This window comes from Sinocyclocheilus grahami, unplaced genomic scaffold, assembly GCF_001515645.1.
Source record: "Sinocyclocheilus grahami isolate Dianchi unplaced genomic scaffold, SAMN03320097.WGS_v1.1 scaffold16.1, whole genome shotgun sequence".
Lineage (NCBI taxonomy): Eukaryota > Metazoa > Chordata > Actinopteri > Cypriniformes > Cyprinidae > Sinocyclocheilus > Sinocyclocheilus grahami.
The window spans coordinates 5,228,076-5,245,876 of record NW_015505195.1 but is presented as its reverse complement, the minus strand read 5'-3'; the positions used below and the strand labels follow the sequence as shown (position 1 = coordinate 5,245,876).

Genomic DNA, 17,801 nt, shown 5'->3' with positions numbered 1-17,801 from the left:
CTGGACATGGACATTTCCCATGCTGCATTGTGTCGCAAACACATTTTGTCAAGTTGTGAATGCTGCTCTTTTTTTCTAACCTCATGACTGAGACACTTTCATCTTCACGGGGACCAATCAAAACAGAGGGACTTAGCATCCTATTGGCACACGTACTGTATATGCATAGCGAGTTTGAGAGAAAGGACCTAATATTAGCAGAGGGGAAATGATGGTGACATTATTTCCTTTCATTCAGCAACACCCAAGAGCTTGAGAGGCACTGATTGGTGGACTAAGGTAGCATTATCCACAGGAACCGAGTGTAGAACATTGCCGATGCATTGCCCCTCAAACACCAGTCTCACTCTTCCTCCTGCCTGCATTTTCTCATGTTCACAAATGCCATCGTTAAAAAACTGTATTTAAAAAAAAGCAAAAGACAATCCTGAACAATTGTGACTTGATCCCTCGGAAAACGGCATAGTGTTGTGTGAGATCTCACTCTGACTCTCTAGCCTTTAGTGGAGTGGTGACAATACAGGGCCTTCAAGTCTTGTAGCCATAGCTTGAACCATGTCGTCACTCTGCAACATGATTATGCGGAACAGAGCATTTCCCTCTGTTTAGCTGCAAACATTATTTTTTAAATATCTGGATATATTCATTTCTCTGTCCATTCCATTTGTGCTTTATTTGTTGTTTTGTGTTACATTTTATTTTAGTAAATGAAATATCTTTTTTTACTTTTTCTTTAAAAACTCTAGTTGTAGGACACTGACGGTCTGAAGGGAATCATTGTTGCGAGTCTCAACATTCCAAATGTAAAACATGCATCTCAGATTGGTCTCCAAATGACTGACATCCAAATGACGCAACTTGTAAAGAGAAAAAACTCTGTAAAGAGTTGTCTCCAACAGCTTAGTTTTGATACGTGGCTCAAAGCCTGCTTATTACCTCTTACTTGTTACTCACTGAAACAGATTCATTGATGATCAGATGAAATGATATGTGCAGGATCATTAGTTAATTTATATTCAGATGTTAGACTTTATAAATGATTAAATTGGTTAACATGGTAGCACTTTACAATCCGTGAAGGAAAAATGTTTATGGGATGGAGCCTTAAAGCCACCTAAATTATTAAATGCAGCTGATCATTCTCAAGCCATAATGTTCTGTCTTTATTTGCTCTGCATTGTAATTATTTGTTCCCTTTAACCATGCAGGAAAATGTGAGCCCGTCCAGCACTTTGAGCTGAGAAAAGAAAATCGTATCTGGGCTTATTATAATTAAATGGTGATTGCACGAAAACAAGCATTTGAATTTATCTACAGTACATCATAAATGTTGGTGTCTTGAGAGTCCAAAAGTTGTACTAGGCCATTGATCTTTGTTTGCTCTGACTTTTTTGTTCCTTGTTTTGTACCTTTTTGTTCCAAAATGACATTAGAAGTGTAAGAGTTTTAGGAAGCTGTCTGGACATCTGAGGTTGGTGAACACAAGACATGTGAAAAGGCAACAAAATAAATTGTACAACTTTTTATTTTTTTTAAACTGTGCAGCTAAACTCTGCAATCAAATGTGGTAACAACCATTGCCTGTGATATATTTTAATTTTGTGGTGCTTTGTAATATTATTATGATTATGGTATTTTATTTGTTTTTACTCCTGTACTTACTAGAAACTAGGCTGAAGCTCAGTTTCTCTTTGTATACCAATGTGAAGCTTTGTACAATTTCTTTCTGTTTTTTTGACTCAGTGGAAGTGTGTGATGTTTACATGTACAGAATTTAAGATTTTTTGTTGTTGTTGGTTTTGTTTGTCCTAGTAAAGCCCCGCCTATTGTCCTGTTGTGACCCCACAATGTGCTTTTTACTTTAAATCAAATCTGAACGGAGGAGAACATGGACATGCTGAACTTAAACCACAGTAAAGGCCTTTGCACACTTTTGTGCATCAATCTCTGTATATTTATTTTCTCACAAGTTGTTACTTTAATCCATGAAAATGTTTTTAAAGACAATTAAGAACAGTGTGAATTGTACGTTATTAGCTATGCTTTTGTTTTTCCTTTGTCAAACTTTAGTTTCACATCAGTGCAAAACGTTATCTGTGTAAGGGCCTTTAGACATTGTGGTTGTCACATTGATGGTAGATGCCGAGGATGAGAGAGAGGAGGGACTTATCATCAGCTCAAAGGGCACCACTAATTTTCTTCTCCATAAATGTGGGAGTAAAATGCCCCTTTACAGTAGTTTCCTTAGTTATGCCTGTTCTAGAGAAAAAAGCAAAAGACACAACTCTTGATGTCAAGTCATTTTTATTATTGGAAATGTAGAATAGGGGCATTGTGTTTGGGACAGGGCAGATCAACCCAACACATAAACCAACTGACCTGTGCTCTTTGACCTCAGTCAGAAGCCTCTCAGTAAGTCAGAAAGCCATTCCCCTTACACTGATCTTATGTATGGGACACATGCAAACCTCAGGAACCCTTTGGATCTGTGTTACTTTTTTTAACCAGGTCTGTACATATTGGCTGACGAGTCCTCCCTCTCTCCAATATCAACCCAATTATATTGGATTTGCAATGTATTTGTTTTGTTTGTTTTTTATATATTTATTGTGATTTTAAAGTGAATCCAGTACATGTGGCTGAATATTTGAATTCTTTAGAAAAGTGTTGATAAACATAAATATATATATATAAAAATATATGTGAAGCGCCTAAAAGATGGAGAATACGGCAGGGAAAATTTATTTCTGTTTGTTTCATGTAAAAACAAAAGAAAGAAAAAAACAAAGAAAGAAAGAAAGAAAAAGCACAGGTGAGTGATTTTCCTGCCTTTTACATATCACTTTGCCGAGAGACTCATTCTAAGACATTTTTAATTTTTCGGTGTGGTGTCATCGCTGTGGTCAGAGAAAGCACCTGCAACCCAAGTTGCTCTTTCCTCCAGAGCTGTCTGAATAAAATCTGTGAACTGAAGTCACATTGTAGTCTGCCTTTCTTTCATTGGCCATTATCACTATTTTCTTGTCCTAAGTCAGTGGCATAAAGAGCAGATGTTTTTGTAGCTTAGTCTGTTGTTTTCTCTGAACAGTATGCACTGTAGAAATTAAGATACTTGAAGCACTATTTGGAGTTCCTCAGCTCACATAGCTACAGTGGTCTTACCGTTTGGAGAATCTCTAGACTGCTTTTATTGGTGCCTAAAACCTTTTACTTATGACGGCATTCTTGGAAGAATTGTGGACAGTCTTTAGACTTCTCACAGGAACTTTCATGGGTTTGAAAACTGCCCTTTTTGAAAAGAGCCTAGAAATTCTCCAAAGTGTTGGGCAGCGTTGCAAATCTGAAGAACCCCATATGGCGGCTCAAGTATCTTTTTTCATGTTTTGCCAAGTGTTAAAAACCGCTGCGTTTAATATGATGCAATGAACCTCATACATAATTCAAGACTTATCAAAAGAGGCCTCTGTTAAAAGTTTAAAAAATACAAAGAATACAAAGAAGTGATACCGTCATCTCAAAAGCAAATTGGGTCATTTTTTTGGCAAAAAGTGCCCCAATTTACCCAAATTCACTCTACATTATATAATGTAAAATCTTCAAAAGCTGCAAATATCTCTCTAACCTTGCTTACTTTTTGATTAATGTATAATTGTTTAAGTCATATATGCATTGTACATGACTACTGCCCTGGATTTGAACTGTTTGAATAGCGTATTCAAGCAGTTTCGTACCTGCGTATGGTCGTGTCTCAAATCTCACTGTGCTACATAGCTAAACAACATTCTTGGGTACAGGCGCTGTCAGAAATGCTGTCCATGTTGGCGACTGTTGTGAGACACAACCTGTGTGTGCTCCTCCCAGCTCTTTCACTCCAGTTTACTCACTTACATGTGGAGGATTCAGCTTCCACGTCTCATCAGTCCAGAATCTGTTATAGTCTTCGATTCACATTCAAATGAAATGTCCGAGGGCGGATGCTGCGAGCGTCAGGGTGACTGGTGGACTGCCGTTAAACTGGATAGAAACGGAATGGTGACAGCCAAGGGCTTTGTTCCTCAAAAGTACCTAGCGAGAAGAGAGACGGTGAAAGAGCAACCTAAGTAGGCCTAGGCTACGGTTAATGAGTAACTTTTTTTTTTTTTCCCAAACAAAACAAAAAAAAATTCAAATTAAATCATTTCTCCAGAGCTACTGAAAATTAAGCGTTTTTCTTCTCGCTTTAAGTATTCCACTCCCGGTTTATTTCACTATTTCATTTTCCAGTTCCCCTCACACTGGTGATAGAAACCGCAGACAGTCTGGATTTAAAAATAACATCTGATAAATGATTAAATGTAAAAAATGAACACACAAGCTTTCTCAGTACTTGCCTAATAACACAATTATGAACACTTTTATGACTAAAACGATATTAGTTCAGAGTACAGAGTGCAAATACTCAAATTATTGTCCTTTATTTTATATGCATGCATCCAAGTTTAGGCAAATGCAGTCCTGTCACAACTCTTCTGCATATGAATGTGGTTTGAGATATGTGTACAACACCTGAACCACTGTGCTCTTCTTTAGTTGGTATTTTGGGACACTGAACCGCTTTGAGACCCAGAATTTGCTCTTGGCTCTAGGGAGTGGAGTGGGTGCTTTCCTGTTGTGACACAGTGAAAAAGATCACATAGGGTGTGTTTTATCAGGTAGGTCAGAGTAATTGTTGTGTGTATTGAACGTGGTTTTAAACTCAAACTGCATTTTACATCCAGTTCCGCCTATGCTATTAGTCTATACAAGTAACACGACATAGTGTCATTGTTATAATGTAGTAGATTAATCTCTGAGTCATTTTTTTTGTAACACTGGAAATGTAGTCAATCAGGTCATAATTAGACCTGCTTATAGTGCAAACATGTTCTTCTCCCCTATTCAGTTAATTCACTGTTTTCCAACCCTGTTTCTGGAGGCACACCAATAGTACAGTGGGGAAAAAAAGTATTTAGTCAGCCACCAATTGTGGGATATCTCCCTTTTCTGACCCATCTATTTCAGATATTGGAGTTTCTACTACTGATGAGTCGATTCAAGTGTGTTTGATTAGGAAAAAGTTCTAAAAAAATATAGAGTGTGTTGGTGTGCGTCCAGGAACAGGTCTGGGAAACACTGGGGTAATTCATGATAGATGCAGATGATCAAATAATCTCTTATCATTGCTCCTCTACTATTTGCATGATGCATCCTTTCTCTGTGTGCGTCATTCTGTCAGTGGTAATCAGTGACAGGGAAGTGAAACATATTAAGGCCCATCAGAATCAGAATGGAAGCTTCTATTTGGAACAGAGTCGAATGTTTCAGAGCCTGGAGAAGCTGCTGCAGCACTACAAGAGGAACATCCTGAGCTGTGGTATCTGTCTCACACGGCCCTGTGCACGGGTGAGTGAAAGAAACGGGAGAGAAAAGTAAAATGCAAAACGTCATAAGTCAAATTTAACATTATTTAAATCATGTCATTTCAAACCTGTATGACTGACTTTCTTTTGTGGAACACAAAAGGTGAATTTTTGAAGAATATCCTGGCCACTCTTGAATATAACAAGTTAGGACTGAGGCGTCTTCTAAAGTCACACAATATAGTATAACTTAACTTATAATGTCCTTTGAGTGAGGACATTTAAAAGGGTCATATGATGCGATTTAAATTTTTCCTTTCTCTTTGGAGTGTTACAAGCTCTTGGTGCATAAAGAAGATCTGTAAAGTTGCAAAGACTAAAGTCTCAAATCCAAAGAGATATTCTTTATAAAAGTTAAGAGCCAACCACGCCTACCTAAAACGGCTCGTTCTAACATGCCCCCACATATCTACATCACTATGTGGGAAGATTTGCATAACGCCGACCAAATGTTCATGCAAAGAAAGAAGGCGTAACTTTTATTCTCGCTGTAGTATTGTTGTTACCGCTGCCGCCATGTCGTGAAGGCGCTGTGTTTCGTTGTGAAAGCGAAACTACTTTGTTTGGCCTTCCAAAAGAGGACGATATCTGCTTGTGGTTGACGCAAGCCCTCCGGACGCTCCTTCGTCGAATCTGCCGGCCGCGCCGTTCTCAAGCCCGCCGCCTCTGCTCACTCTAGCCCTCCGGCCGTTATTTTATGGAGGACTGTTTCCTGATCCTGGTAGAGTAGACTACAATGCCGGCTGTTCTGACTCACGGACTGTAAGTACGTTTTTATATTTAAAGAGTTTTTATATTTTTTATATTTAAAGAGTTTTTTGGGCAGTGTAGAGTAGGGCTTGTTGTTTGTCATTTCTCCGATCACAAATGCAGACATGGTTTTATGTTTATGCAGCGCGATGCAACACAACACGTAAAAAGACAGTATAAGTCATTATAATCCATAATTATGTCCCCACTGGATGCAACGAATGCCTCGTTTATAATGGGTTTACATGTTTTTGAATCAATCGCTCCGGCCTGACAGGGCATCACAGTATGGTAAGGGGCGTAACATTTCCGTCACACGCTTGAGGTATTCGGCCAATCATAACGCACTGGATAGCTGGCCAATCAGAGCACACCTCGCTTTTCAGACCGATGAGTTTTGTAAAAATCGACACGTTTCAGAAAGGTGGGGCATAGAGGAGAAACAATAATGTACAGTATGTCGAAAATCATGTGTTTTTTTTTACCTTAACCGCATAAACACATTTCATTACCCTAAATACACAAAATAATGTTATTTTTAGGAACATCATATGACCCCTTTAAGTTATTCACTGAAAGTCTTGACATCCACAGCCGTCCTGTCTTTAGCCGCTTTTCCACCGAAATTACGTGGAACAATTTGTCCCAGGAACTTTTTCTTTTGCCCAGACCTGTTGCTGTCTGCGTTTCCATCGCGGCCTGAAGTACCGTGAAGATTAGGCAAATAGTCTGGTGATGTAGGGCTGCACGTGACTGCTCCTCCCAGTCCAGGAGGGGGCGCTAATGTCGAACAACGATAATGTCAAACAAAGCGACGGACAATCTATTTTTTTTTCTGGATTTCATCCTCGGCACTGCACCAGCACCGCACCACTTTTAAAAATGGGTTTTAACAGGTTAAATGTTGATTATTAGTAACTCAAACCCCTTTATCTAAACCTCTCTACTTAACCATCGTCGCGCACATCCGCCATGCTTGTAGTTTTTTTGACGTTTTTTATTCGTGTTTGTAGTTCTGAACCGAATCATTCGTCAAAGTGCAATGGATTGTGGGTAATATTCGCCATCAGAGTGTGCACGGATCCACCCAAAAAAATCTACCTGAAATAGACCGTCCAGGGACTTCTGGCATACTCTTTTCAAGAAACTATGCTGTGGGACACTTATTTTAATCTCACATACTATTTAGGATGGATAGTATGAGCACTGGGGTGCAGGGTATATTACCTCGCAAGCAGGGACTTTCTGAGGGGCAAATATTTACCCTGAACTTTATTTAGATCCTGCGGTGGAAACACACAGAGTACCGCCCCAAAATCCCTACTAGTTCCACTGCGGTGGAAACAGGCTTTTTGGCATGGTAATGAGAGAAGTAGTTCTGTTAAATTCATGAACGAATCCCTCTTTTGAATCTGATCTTTTCAATGAATCATCCAAATCACAAAACTGGTTTGAATGATACTTATACACTACGATGCTTTTGCATTCATTTTGAAGCTTGAAAGCTCCTATTTCCAAATTTGGAATGACATTAGGTTGTGTAAAATCAGTTTTGGGTGAACTTTTCTTTAAAGCTGCAGTCTGTAAGTTTTGCCTCTTTGTCGCCATCTCTGTTTGAAAACCTGCAATTGCAGCTGTGTGCGGAATTATCTTCCTTGCGTGGGTTGTGTGGCGGCACGGCTCTAGCGCAGATGAATCTAATGTTTTGAGGAGTATGTGTGGCAGTCAGTCACCGCACCGGTGTGGATATTGTACTTTGCACTGATAGATTCTAGCCTACGTCTTGGAATATATGACTCAATTAAGCATTTTCACCTGATATTGTCATCTGAACAAGTAACAAGTCTGCCATGTTTGTTCTGACCAACTGAGGAAAAATCATTACAATAAATCGCGCTACCAATGGTGATTTAATCTAAATGATCTCATATTACATCAAACCGTGCAAATTATTATTATTATTGTTATACTTTATTCTCAAATTGTTAATGTTAACAACATCAGCATTGGTGACTACGAGTATAGTGTGTATAAGCGAGTAGATTTCAATTTCTGTACAGTCTAATCTCTAATTGTCATACCACTCGAATTTCATATTAAGAAATTCTTTTAACCCAAAAAGCAAATTATGCTCCCTTCCAAGTTGTTGTCTTTAAAATACAAATCTTGTGTAATCCCAGGCTATCTGTAATCAGAAGCACATTTAACACTGGAATATAATTTAATTTCATTCACATGTGTTTCATAAACACATAATCCTTTCTGGACAATCCGCCATCAAAATGGTACATTTAATTATTCCAGCTGCTGTGAGAAAAGGCTATAAACGATCGGCCACCTGCAGGATCCTCACATGCGATAGCCTAGTAGCCGGGACAACTTTATGTTTACAGACGTGACGTAATGACGCAGCGGCAGGCTGGAATTTCCCACGAAAACCTACCGTACCACTCAAATTAGAAAACATTATTATAAGCTGACCGTTGTGAATCAGGCTAAAGTAAGTCGATAGTTTTGAATACTGGCTGGTTATGTACTTGCTCATATATTGATTTCGGATCATTTTTAACCAAAAAAAAAGTTACGGACTGCAGCTTTAAGTAAATAGTGGGTGTGTCTGATTTGTACTTTTCATTGTGACGTTAAAAGCGTGCTATTTAAGAGTAACCAAGATTATACTAGACCAAATTGTCCATTAAAATAGAAGAGTCAGTTTATATAAAATTAAATAACTAGTCATTTTGAATTTCCTTGCAACCCTGATAATTCACAAATGCAGTGGTTGGGCAAAATTATGTGAACAACCCATTATTATTGGGGTTAATAAAATTCATGTAGACTACAGTGAAAATACAGATGTTGCTATTGTCTTGTTTATCTCTTCTTTGTCTATATTCTCTAGTTTGTATCTCAGTGTATGTAGTTAGTGTTTAGTACAAGCTATGGATGGGATGGGTGCCTTGTCAGAATTCCAAAAATTCCATCTATAACCTTTACAGCCCAATTGTTTGGTGTGCCTATGCTGAACTGCGAAAAATATGGTGTTGTGATCATAAAACCTGGACAGTCTGTATACAGCGATTCTTGTTCATCAAGTTAATAGTAGATTACCACAGACTTAATGTAGAATATGTATATGTAAAAAAATGCATTTGTTTGTATTACTGCATAATTCCCCAATCAGAGTTTATCTCTGTTCTGTCTTATGCTAACAGCCAGAAACAAAACCACAGGATCTTTCCCACCAAACCGTAGATGACTGGGAGTTACCCAAGGAAGAGTTCACTCTGGAAGAGGAGCTCGGTAAAGGATACTTTGCTGATGTTTACCGTGGAAAATGGAAAGGTATGGTCAATGTGGCCATCAAGATCCTCAAAAACAACGGTTGGTGCATGTAAATAGGGAAGAAACATCTGAAGGCTAAATGAGGGAATGAGTCTGGTGGATCTTTTAAGTGGAATGGACTACTTCCTCTTTGCCTACTTGTTTTCTGCTCCTGATACTGTGTGAATGTGAGAAATGTTGTGTTCACAGGCTACTGCCCTCATAACCTATAGCCAATGGAGCACGTATCACACTGAGAACTCTTGAAGAACAGTTTTAAAATACTGTTAAGGCTTCTGTCTGTCAGCCTATTAGTGAAAAATTCCCCTGAAAGAGTAAATTCCATATTTTGATGTATTAATAAATATCACATTGCTCCAACACTCTGTTGTACTGATGCTTATCTGATGTGCTCTACTGTGTTTCCTACTCCTCTAGAGTCTCTCAATCACAGGGAGTTCCTGATGGAGACTCAAATTTTGAAAAAGCTCAGACACAGACATCCCATCACACTCTTTGCCGTCTGCACAAGCTCCACCCCCTACTACATCATCACTGAGCTTATGGAAAAAGGCAACCTGCTCAGTTTCCTCCGAGGTTACAACCTCTTTATCATCTGATGTCAACCCAGTTAATATGAAAGTTTTTTTCACATCTTTAAATGTTTACTGTAACCTGTCAATAATGTTGATTATATGTGACCTAGTCCATGTTTTGACCACAAACACATTTTGAGTTTCATGAACTGAATGAGAAAGTAAAATCTAAAGGCCCGGTCACACCAAGAACAATAAACTGATATATATATATATATATATATATATATATAGCGTCCAAACCAATGCATGACAATGCTCTTGTTTATTGTAAGTACTCACTGCAGTTGTCACCTGCTTTTTTTTTATTGTTAATCGATCTGAACGTGATTCCCACCTATATCGTTATAGCTGTGAGGTGGACTTCCCTTTTCTCACAGAATTAAAACAATTGTTAAAACAGTATAGTTGGCTATCATCTTTGGTGTGAACAGCCCTCAAGTTTTTGTTTTCTAATCATATCATTGTTTCTACTCTAAACTGTTGTTGAGATATAATCATTTAAATATCAGATGTCATGAAAGCTTGTTTTCGTGGTAAGGGCTTCTAAAGATTCCAAACCATTTTCAGAATTATGAGATTTAATCAAACATACATTAAATGAGACATCAATAATAAGTTAAGTAAAAAATTTAATGCTTTTATAACTTAGTGCACATACTTAACAATATATTTAAGATTTTAGCGATATGCTCTTCTACAAAGTTCTTTTTTCTAGAAGTATTTCTAATGACCCAAGCACATGAATGACTCTGCTTTATCTGAAGTTCACAAGCTGTTTTATTGATATTTTCTGTGAATAAGTGAATAAAACACCAATTTACCAAGCGATTATATGAGAGATTTTTTAGTAAGTTTGACTGTTGTAGCGTCTCGACCAATCTGACACACTAATTTTTAATTTGATTTAACAAATCAATTATTCATTAGGTTAACAAATCGTCACAGTCCCCTCACTCAATTAACTGGATGCCAGGATGTCTGCTGAGCACCAGGCGCTCTGGTCACCATGACAACTAATCATGATATCACTGATTTCAATATACCCTCTCTGAAGTTCATTCATGTTTTGTTTTTGTTCGTAGCAAGGCAGATTATCGGTTACTCGCGCTCCGCACTGCCATTTGAACTAGCTTGCTAGTGAGAATAATGTAATTTATTGTTAAAATGTATATTGAAATTTTATAAAATTGTATTTAATCAAATGCAAATGTTAAAGCTGTGATCGTTTAATAAAGAAAAAACAAGACTAAACAGTCCAAATTCAAGTTTGTTTGTTTTTTTGCTGCTAGTATCACGTTTCTTCATAAACCAATCACTGCAACTCATACACTAATACCTCTCCTTAGAATGAGTCTTGTTTTTTGTAGAAAACCAAAGTCTTAAAGCAGACAGACATGATTCCTTCGGTTCTCCCTTCACAGGTAAGGACGGGCAGAACCTGGAACCACAGGAACTGATAGAAATGTCAAGTCAAGTGGCTGATGGGATGGCATACCTTGAGGAGAAGAACAGCAGCCACAGAGACCTGGCAGCCCAGAATGTTCTAGTGGGACACAACTACATCTGTAAAGTGGCCGACTTTGGCCTAGCTCGAATCGTCACGGTGAGGATTACCTTCTAGTTAATCAAAGACAGAATATTAATTCTTAAAATTTGCTTTTAAAACATACGGGCACTTGTTTCACAGGAACCAATTTACTCATCTGAAGAAAAAAAATACCATATAAGTGGTGTGCTCCTGAAGCCATCAGCCATGGAAGGTTCTCCAACAAATCTGATGTTTGGTCATTTGGAGTCCTCCTGTATGAAATGTTCACTTATGGGGGATTCCCATATCCAGGTATGTACACCACTTATGCATCTTCTTTTTCATGCAGATCTGAGAAGGTTAAAGTACATCATTTTTTGTATATATTTTTGCAGCTTTCTCCAATCAAGAGGTGTACAACATGATCACAAGGTACAGAATGCCTTCACCCCCTAAGTGTCCATCGCACATCTATGACACAATGCTGATATGTTGGAGAGACATAGATTTCAATTAACTTAAAATGCTCCTGGAGAACTCCGGTACTGGATACATGGGGTGGAACACTGAGCGCTGCAATGACACATCAGATCCAGCAGAAGGCATCAGTTAACAGTGCCATGCAGAGAAAATTACTGGGAGTGTCCCAACAATAGTTGTTCATGCATCTAAACACCTTTCCACTTATTTTCACCCCTTTTTACAGTATTCACACTTTCACTCTTTTGTGTCCTTAATTTCTGATTTCATGTGGAATTATTAACATTTAATATAGGCCTAATCAAGTTTTTCCTCAAATCTACTTGGATAATACTAGTTGATACTGAATATTATTTTTCTATTACATTTTTTCCCATCCCGATTTGGAGACGGATAAGTTTCTGAATGGATCACTTGGACTTATACATAAAACCGGTTTTATGTTCATTATTAACAAGTTTTACCCTCATACTACAAAATAACTTCCCTTCACCAGATCTGCACTCTGTATTTTAAATTAATGGTATATAATTGAAGAACCGTAACTTGAAACATTAAAGGGTTTATTTTGAAAGTTAGTGTGTTTTTATAAAACAATGAAATCAAGGATTTCTCATGATATGACCCATTTAAATCATGCTGCTGTAAATAAGCTTTTAAATGTGTGTGAGAGAGAGTACACAACATCCGGAACAGAACAAGTCTGGCCAGTTGTGGACTCAAGTCATTTCACAATCTCTAAACTTTCCACTGCAGTTTTCAGTTGGCACAGTGCTGTCGGTTCACGAGTAGAAGCTAACTGATCCTCCAAATGCTGAAAATACAGAATGTGCATTTCATTAAAAGAAAAAAATTTTTTATTAATGATTTGATTGAGCGACATTCATGGGTTAGATAGGACTATGGACTATTTATACGGTACGTACACACACACCTACTGCAGATGCAACACGTCCTGCTGATTGTTGCTACTGCTGAAACATTCAAACTCCGTAACATGAGTGTTGCCACAACGTGTTCATGTTGTGGGTGCGTGGTAAGCAGAAATAGAATCGAGAACACTCTGGACTCTGGACTTGCCTGGCCAGACTAATGGGGAAAATGATGACTGGCATCTCTGAAGAATTTTGAACACCTCTTGTGCTCTGCAATCGGACATCCAATAATTCAGACATCAGCGGCAGGGCTACAAATCAGAAAGGAGAAAAAAAATGTGTTAAAGACTGTTATAGCATAGCCCTTGTACTTTCACATGGTCCCTTTTCTTTTAAATAGTTAATCTGCATTTCAGTTTTCATCTTAGCTTTGAGTGTGTTGAAATACCATTGCAGTCCTGTTTCACAAAGCAGTATCACAATAGGAAGGGCTGTTTGGTTGCCTGTAACTGCCTGTATAACTTGCAATAATCCCAAGAGATATTTCTTCAAACAACTGGCGTGCATTGTGCTATTTATTCAACTTTGCTTCATAAGTCTGTATTACAAAATACTGTGTAAATAAGTAGGTTTGTAGCACAATTTTACCATAATGCTGCTGAATTTAGTGCAATATGTAAGGCAAGAACAAGCGCCACAAAAGTAATTTTCTCAATAAAAACTGCAGCTACATAGCCATAGTAATTGCCAGAAATTGTCTGAAAACCAGTATAAAAGAAAAAAGAAAGAAAATCAGAGATACGAAAAACAAAACAAAATGTACTGCCTACAAAATAAATAAATAAAATAGTGAAACAAATGCCCATACAAGTTTATTTGACCGATAAGCTAAGTTAACTGAAATTATGTTGCATTTGGGTTATTAAACTTTACCATGTATTGTGTTCTATTATCTACAATGATATTTCACTAGATGTTAATACATAGCAAAGAGTTAAAAAAACTAAAAACCCAGGCTGAAATAAACCAGATGGCATTTGGGAATGCTAATCATGCTAACTGGAAACTGTTTTACGGTTTCCAAACACTCTGGGAATACCTAAACAAACAGAACAGCTTGAAACACTTCCAAGAACGAGTCTGTCCACACTTGTGTGCATGCGTTCACCTTTGTGCAGAGTAACCTTGAGTCGCGGGTGAGACAGGAGCAGCGCTCGTGAAGCAGACGCTGTTTTTAGTTCGTCTCAGTTTAGAAACTAAGGACTGTAGGATCAGTGAGAAAAGTCTGCGGTCCGAGCATATTCTTATAGGCGAATGGCCATAATGGAAACATTAAACCATTCACCCAAATAAGCACACCCATTAAACAGTCGAAAGGCAGCACCATCTGTGGGGTGCTTTCTCTAAAATATCTCGTACTTTCGCATCATAGATGCGTTGCGTAAAGTTTTACGTCAATGAAGTTATCCTAAATACAGGTGACATGGGGCCTCATTTATAAAATGTGATTTGATCTTCGTGTGTGCTGCGTACACTAAAATCCACGGCAACGTTCATATTTATAAAAACGGTCTTTGGCGTGAAAAAGTAATTTGACAGACTCGTACAGACACATCAGGGTCTGAGCAGACGTACGCACGTTTGCTTGTGGTAAAGTCGGAGCACTGCAGCTATTTGAACATCTAAGCTGCAAGAATAAAAGCGGTGTACGTGCAAGCACCGAATTCAGCAAACAACAAAGATGCAGTGTAGTCAGATTTTTTTTTATTAACGGGAGGTTTTGCGAGATTAAACTGACCTTTTTAGGAGCCTAATGTTGAGAGTTCTTTTCTCGCTTTCTGTACACAGTTTATTCCATGTTGTTGATTTTTTATTATTTTGCAAGAGAACTTGCGAAGTCTTGATTTACTACTAATGCGTAAAATAGGGAAAAAAATGCATCTCGACTGTTTTGTCTGTGTAATAATAGGCCCATGTCGTGCAATAACGGTTTTAATATATTCTATTCAATAACATCGTTAACCGTTTTTATTTATAACATCTGCTACTTTGCTTCGGTGAATATGAATAGAGACAGCCTTAAACTTTGTTTTTGTCATTTACATCAGTTATATTTGACTTCATTTTGTGTCAGTACCTTAATGGCACATTTCAGCAGCATTAGTAAACTAAATATAAATCCCAAATCACATGCAGGTTTTTTTTTCAGACTGGAGACGATAATAGTGTAATAATTTATTTTATTATGATATGAAAGGTCCGATTTTTCTTTCAATAATGTTTTGCAAGAATTTCGTGATACTAAACTTATTAGTTGTCATAGCAAGTGGTTTTGAAAGTAGGATGGCTCACTTTTGATGACTGAATTTTACTTGAATTCGTAGTTTATTCTTACTTTTGGAAACCTTACTACTACTACGACGGTTTCTAGAAGTAGTCATTTTGATAATAGTCAATAGAAAAAAAATTAACCAGGAGCCGAGTCAAGCCAAACACAAAACATTTCTTAAACTCACTTCTGCTGGGATTCAAATCCATTGAGTGTCCCCATTTGATTCTGCTTCCCAAAGAAGAAACTGGACCACCAGTGGCCAGAGTCCTGTCGTGCCAGACCTGCCATGGAATTGGACATTGAACTTTTCTATTCCTTAACAAGCCAACTATATCTTATCACATTTTTATGTGGATTTTTGGGTACTGACTGAGATGATAAACATCTTCAGATGATATACCTGGTGGGTGTGGAATGACCTCCCCAGTGTACTCTGAACTGCCACAGGAACTGTTGCTGGATGTAGATCCTATGCGCCCTGCAACATGAAGAAAAATTGATCACTAGTAATATCGCATTTTATGGATCCTAAATTCAAGAAGAATATTTAATTCACGTATTGATTATACTGTGAATGAAAAACATTTACTCACTTCGGTAGTAATCATGGGTGGCAATAAGGGAACCGCTGGATGGAATTGCTGCCATTTTCCCCGTCCTTAAAGTGTCAGCTGTGTGAAAGATGGAAAGACCTGTTTAAATAAAGATTTACAGCAATAATGAGGATTAATGTGTCTGAGGACGACAGCTGCATGACATGACAACAACATGGCCTTTAAAATACTAGGGCAACTTAAAAAACATCTCAGGTAGGCAGATGCACGAACAATCTGTGCTGCAAGCCAGCACCCTCAGAGATTCAAAGAGGTTTTAACCATGTCTGGATTACACGCAAGGTGTCGCCTACATTTTCCCAACAGGTCAAGATGTGAACATTAATCAGTGCATTCAGAGAAGAACAGAACCCTTTTGACATTTGAGACAAGAAGGATGAAGAGAATGTTCCACTGAAACTGCACATGCATCCCTTCCTATTCTGTAGAGTGTGATGTGATGATACTTAACAGCTGTTACTTCAAGAATAATATTACCATATTCAACGACCCACTTGCTTAGAACAGCCATGACGCCACTGCAACATCCATACAGAATAGCTCATATTGCATGACACATGACTATAAAAGTACCTGGGTTTCCAAGGTTGTCTGCTTGCAGTTGCTTTGAGCATTTAAAAGATAGGAAAACTAATTATATATATGTGACCTTCCTGATATTTCCAGGCTATAGATTATCCAAAAATCGAAATAAAGTCATCCACACAAAATAAGAGCATCTCCTTTCAACTGCACATTAAAAAAACAACAACAACAACAATTTAAAGGTAAGGTACGAATGTACAGCAATAATAAATAATATTGGCACACAGTGACTGAGTGATAGCACAATAATTAGTGTGTTAGTGTAGCTTTAGTTTCATATTGAGGACCTGCATACATCAATGTCAGGTTCCATATGGGAAGAGGGATTTACCACGTGACCTGGTTAATACCCTTCTGTGCTACATATAACAGACGAGACGTTTAAGTCACACACGTGCTTTGAAAAGCTGGCATGCTCTAAATGTTAAAAAATACTAAGGAACATTTTTTTATAGAAGTGTAAGTGCAAAAATACTAAGATACGCTGCCTTACAGAAGGCTACGTCAAAATGTATGCTTTATCAGTTGCAACTAGGTGACTTCAAATTATTGAATTTTTTTTTTTTTTTACAGTTTATTAATTTGCATGACCTCAGAATTACTGATATTAAGAGTTTAGTTGTAAATAAAACGTAAACAATGGTTTTCCTTTCTAAACTGTCTGTCCAAAAAATAACAATGATAATGAACTATTTCTTCATTTTCTTACCTTTTATTTTTGGTGAGTGCTGATGTTGGCAATACACCAAAAGCAAGGCTTGGTCGGGTAAATGCTAGGCGACGGGGCCCATTTGTAGTGTGGTTCTTGGGTGAGACCCTCCAAGGTCTTTCGCTCCTTCGCTCCAAATTCTACAACACGTAGGGCGCATGCACTATTTATTACCTTAGTGACGATAAAGCCTCTCTCTCTCTCCTAGAGGGCGTGGCTTGGCAGCTAACTCGTCTCTGGCACACGCTGAGGCGTGGTTTGTTCGCTGGCATGATATTGTGGGCGTGGCTTGGTCACTGGCACGAGATTGTCAAAACAATGTTGTTTCAATAAAGTGAAGTGGGACGGGGTGTCCACGCTGCTAAACAACTCAAATCCACGTTAACCATTCCATCAATCCAAACAAGGTCACATGCCTTGGAAGTTTGTTTTCTAAAGGAAAATTGTGACGGCAAATATAATATCCAATACTGGAAGGAATGAATATGAATGAAAATCTTTACGTCCCAATCTGTTCGTTACAACTCTAATATCCAATACTGGGACGGACGGATGGATAAATAAATA

General features: G+C 38.0%; 1 protein-coding gene and 1 pseudogene across 2 annotated transcripts; one reads left to right on the top strand and one right to left on the bottom strand.

Annotated features, from left to right (window-relative positions):
* The first annotated feature begins 3,888 nt into the window (after positions 1 to 3,888).
* Positions 3,889 to 12,209, top strand: LOC107550154 (protein-tyrosine kinase 6-like; annotated as a pseudogene).
* Positions 12,210 to 15,469: 3,260 nt separating this feature from the next.
* On the bottom strand, positions 15,470 to 17,400 carry LOC107549548 (pancreatic progenitor cell differentiation and proliferation factor A-like). 2 transcript variants are annotated; one of them, XM_016230689.1, is made up of 4 exons: positions 17,235 to 17,400; positions 15,920 to 15,997; positions 15,727 to 15,804; positions 15,470 to 15,607 (listed from the first exon to the last, which is right to left on the bottom strand). In XM_016230689.1, exons 2-4 carry the CDS (start codon positions 15,972 to 15,974, stop codon positions 15,507 to 15,509), a joined length of 234 nt encoding a protein of 77 aa, XP_016086175.1. In that variant the 5' UTR covers positions 15,975 to 15,997; positions 17,235 to 17,400; the 3' UTR covers positions 15,470 to 15,506. The 2 variants fall into 2 exon arrangements, with proteins under 2 accessions (XP_016086175.1, XP_016086170.1); XM_016230684.1 differs by having other exon boundaries at positions 15,920 to 16,018; positions 17,235 to 17,398.
* Positions 17,401 to 17,801: the final 401 nt, after the last annotated feature.

Excerpts from the sequence above, each read along its gene's own strand:
- LOC107549548 (XM_016230689.1), bottom strand. The coding sequence starts at position 15,974 with ATGGCAGCAATTCCATCCAGCGGTTCCCTTATTGCCACCCATGATTAC. Across the intron at positions 15,805-15,919 it reads CACCCATGATTACTACCGAA|GGCGCATAGGATCTACATCC; the intron begins GTGAGTAAATGT and ends TTCATGTTGCAG. Across the intron at positions 15,608-15,726 it reads GGTCATTCCACACCCACCAG|GTCTGGCACGACAGGACTCT; the intron begins GTATATCATCTG and ends ATTCCATGGCAG.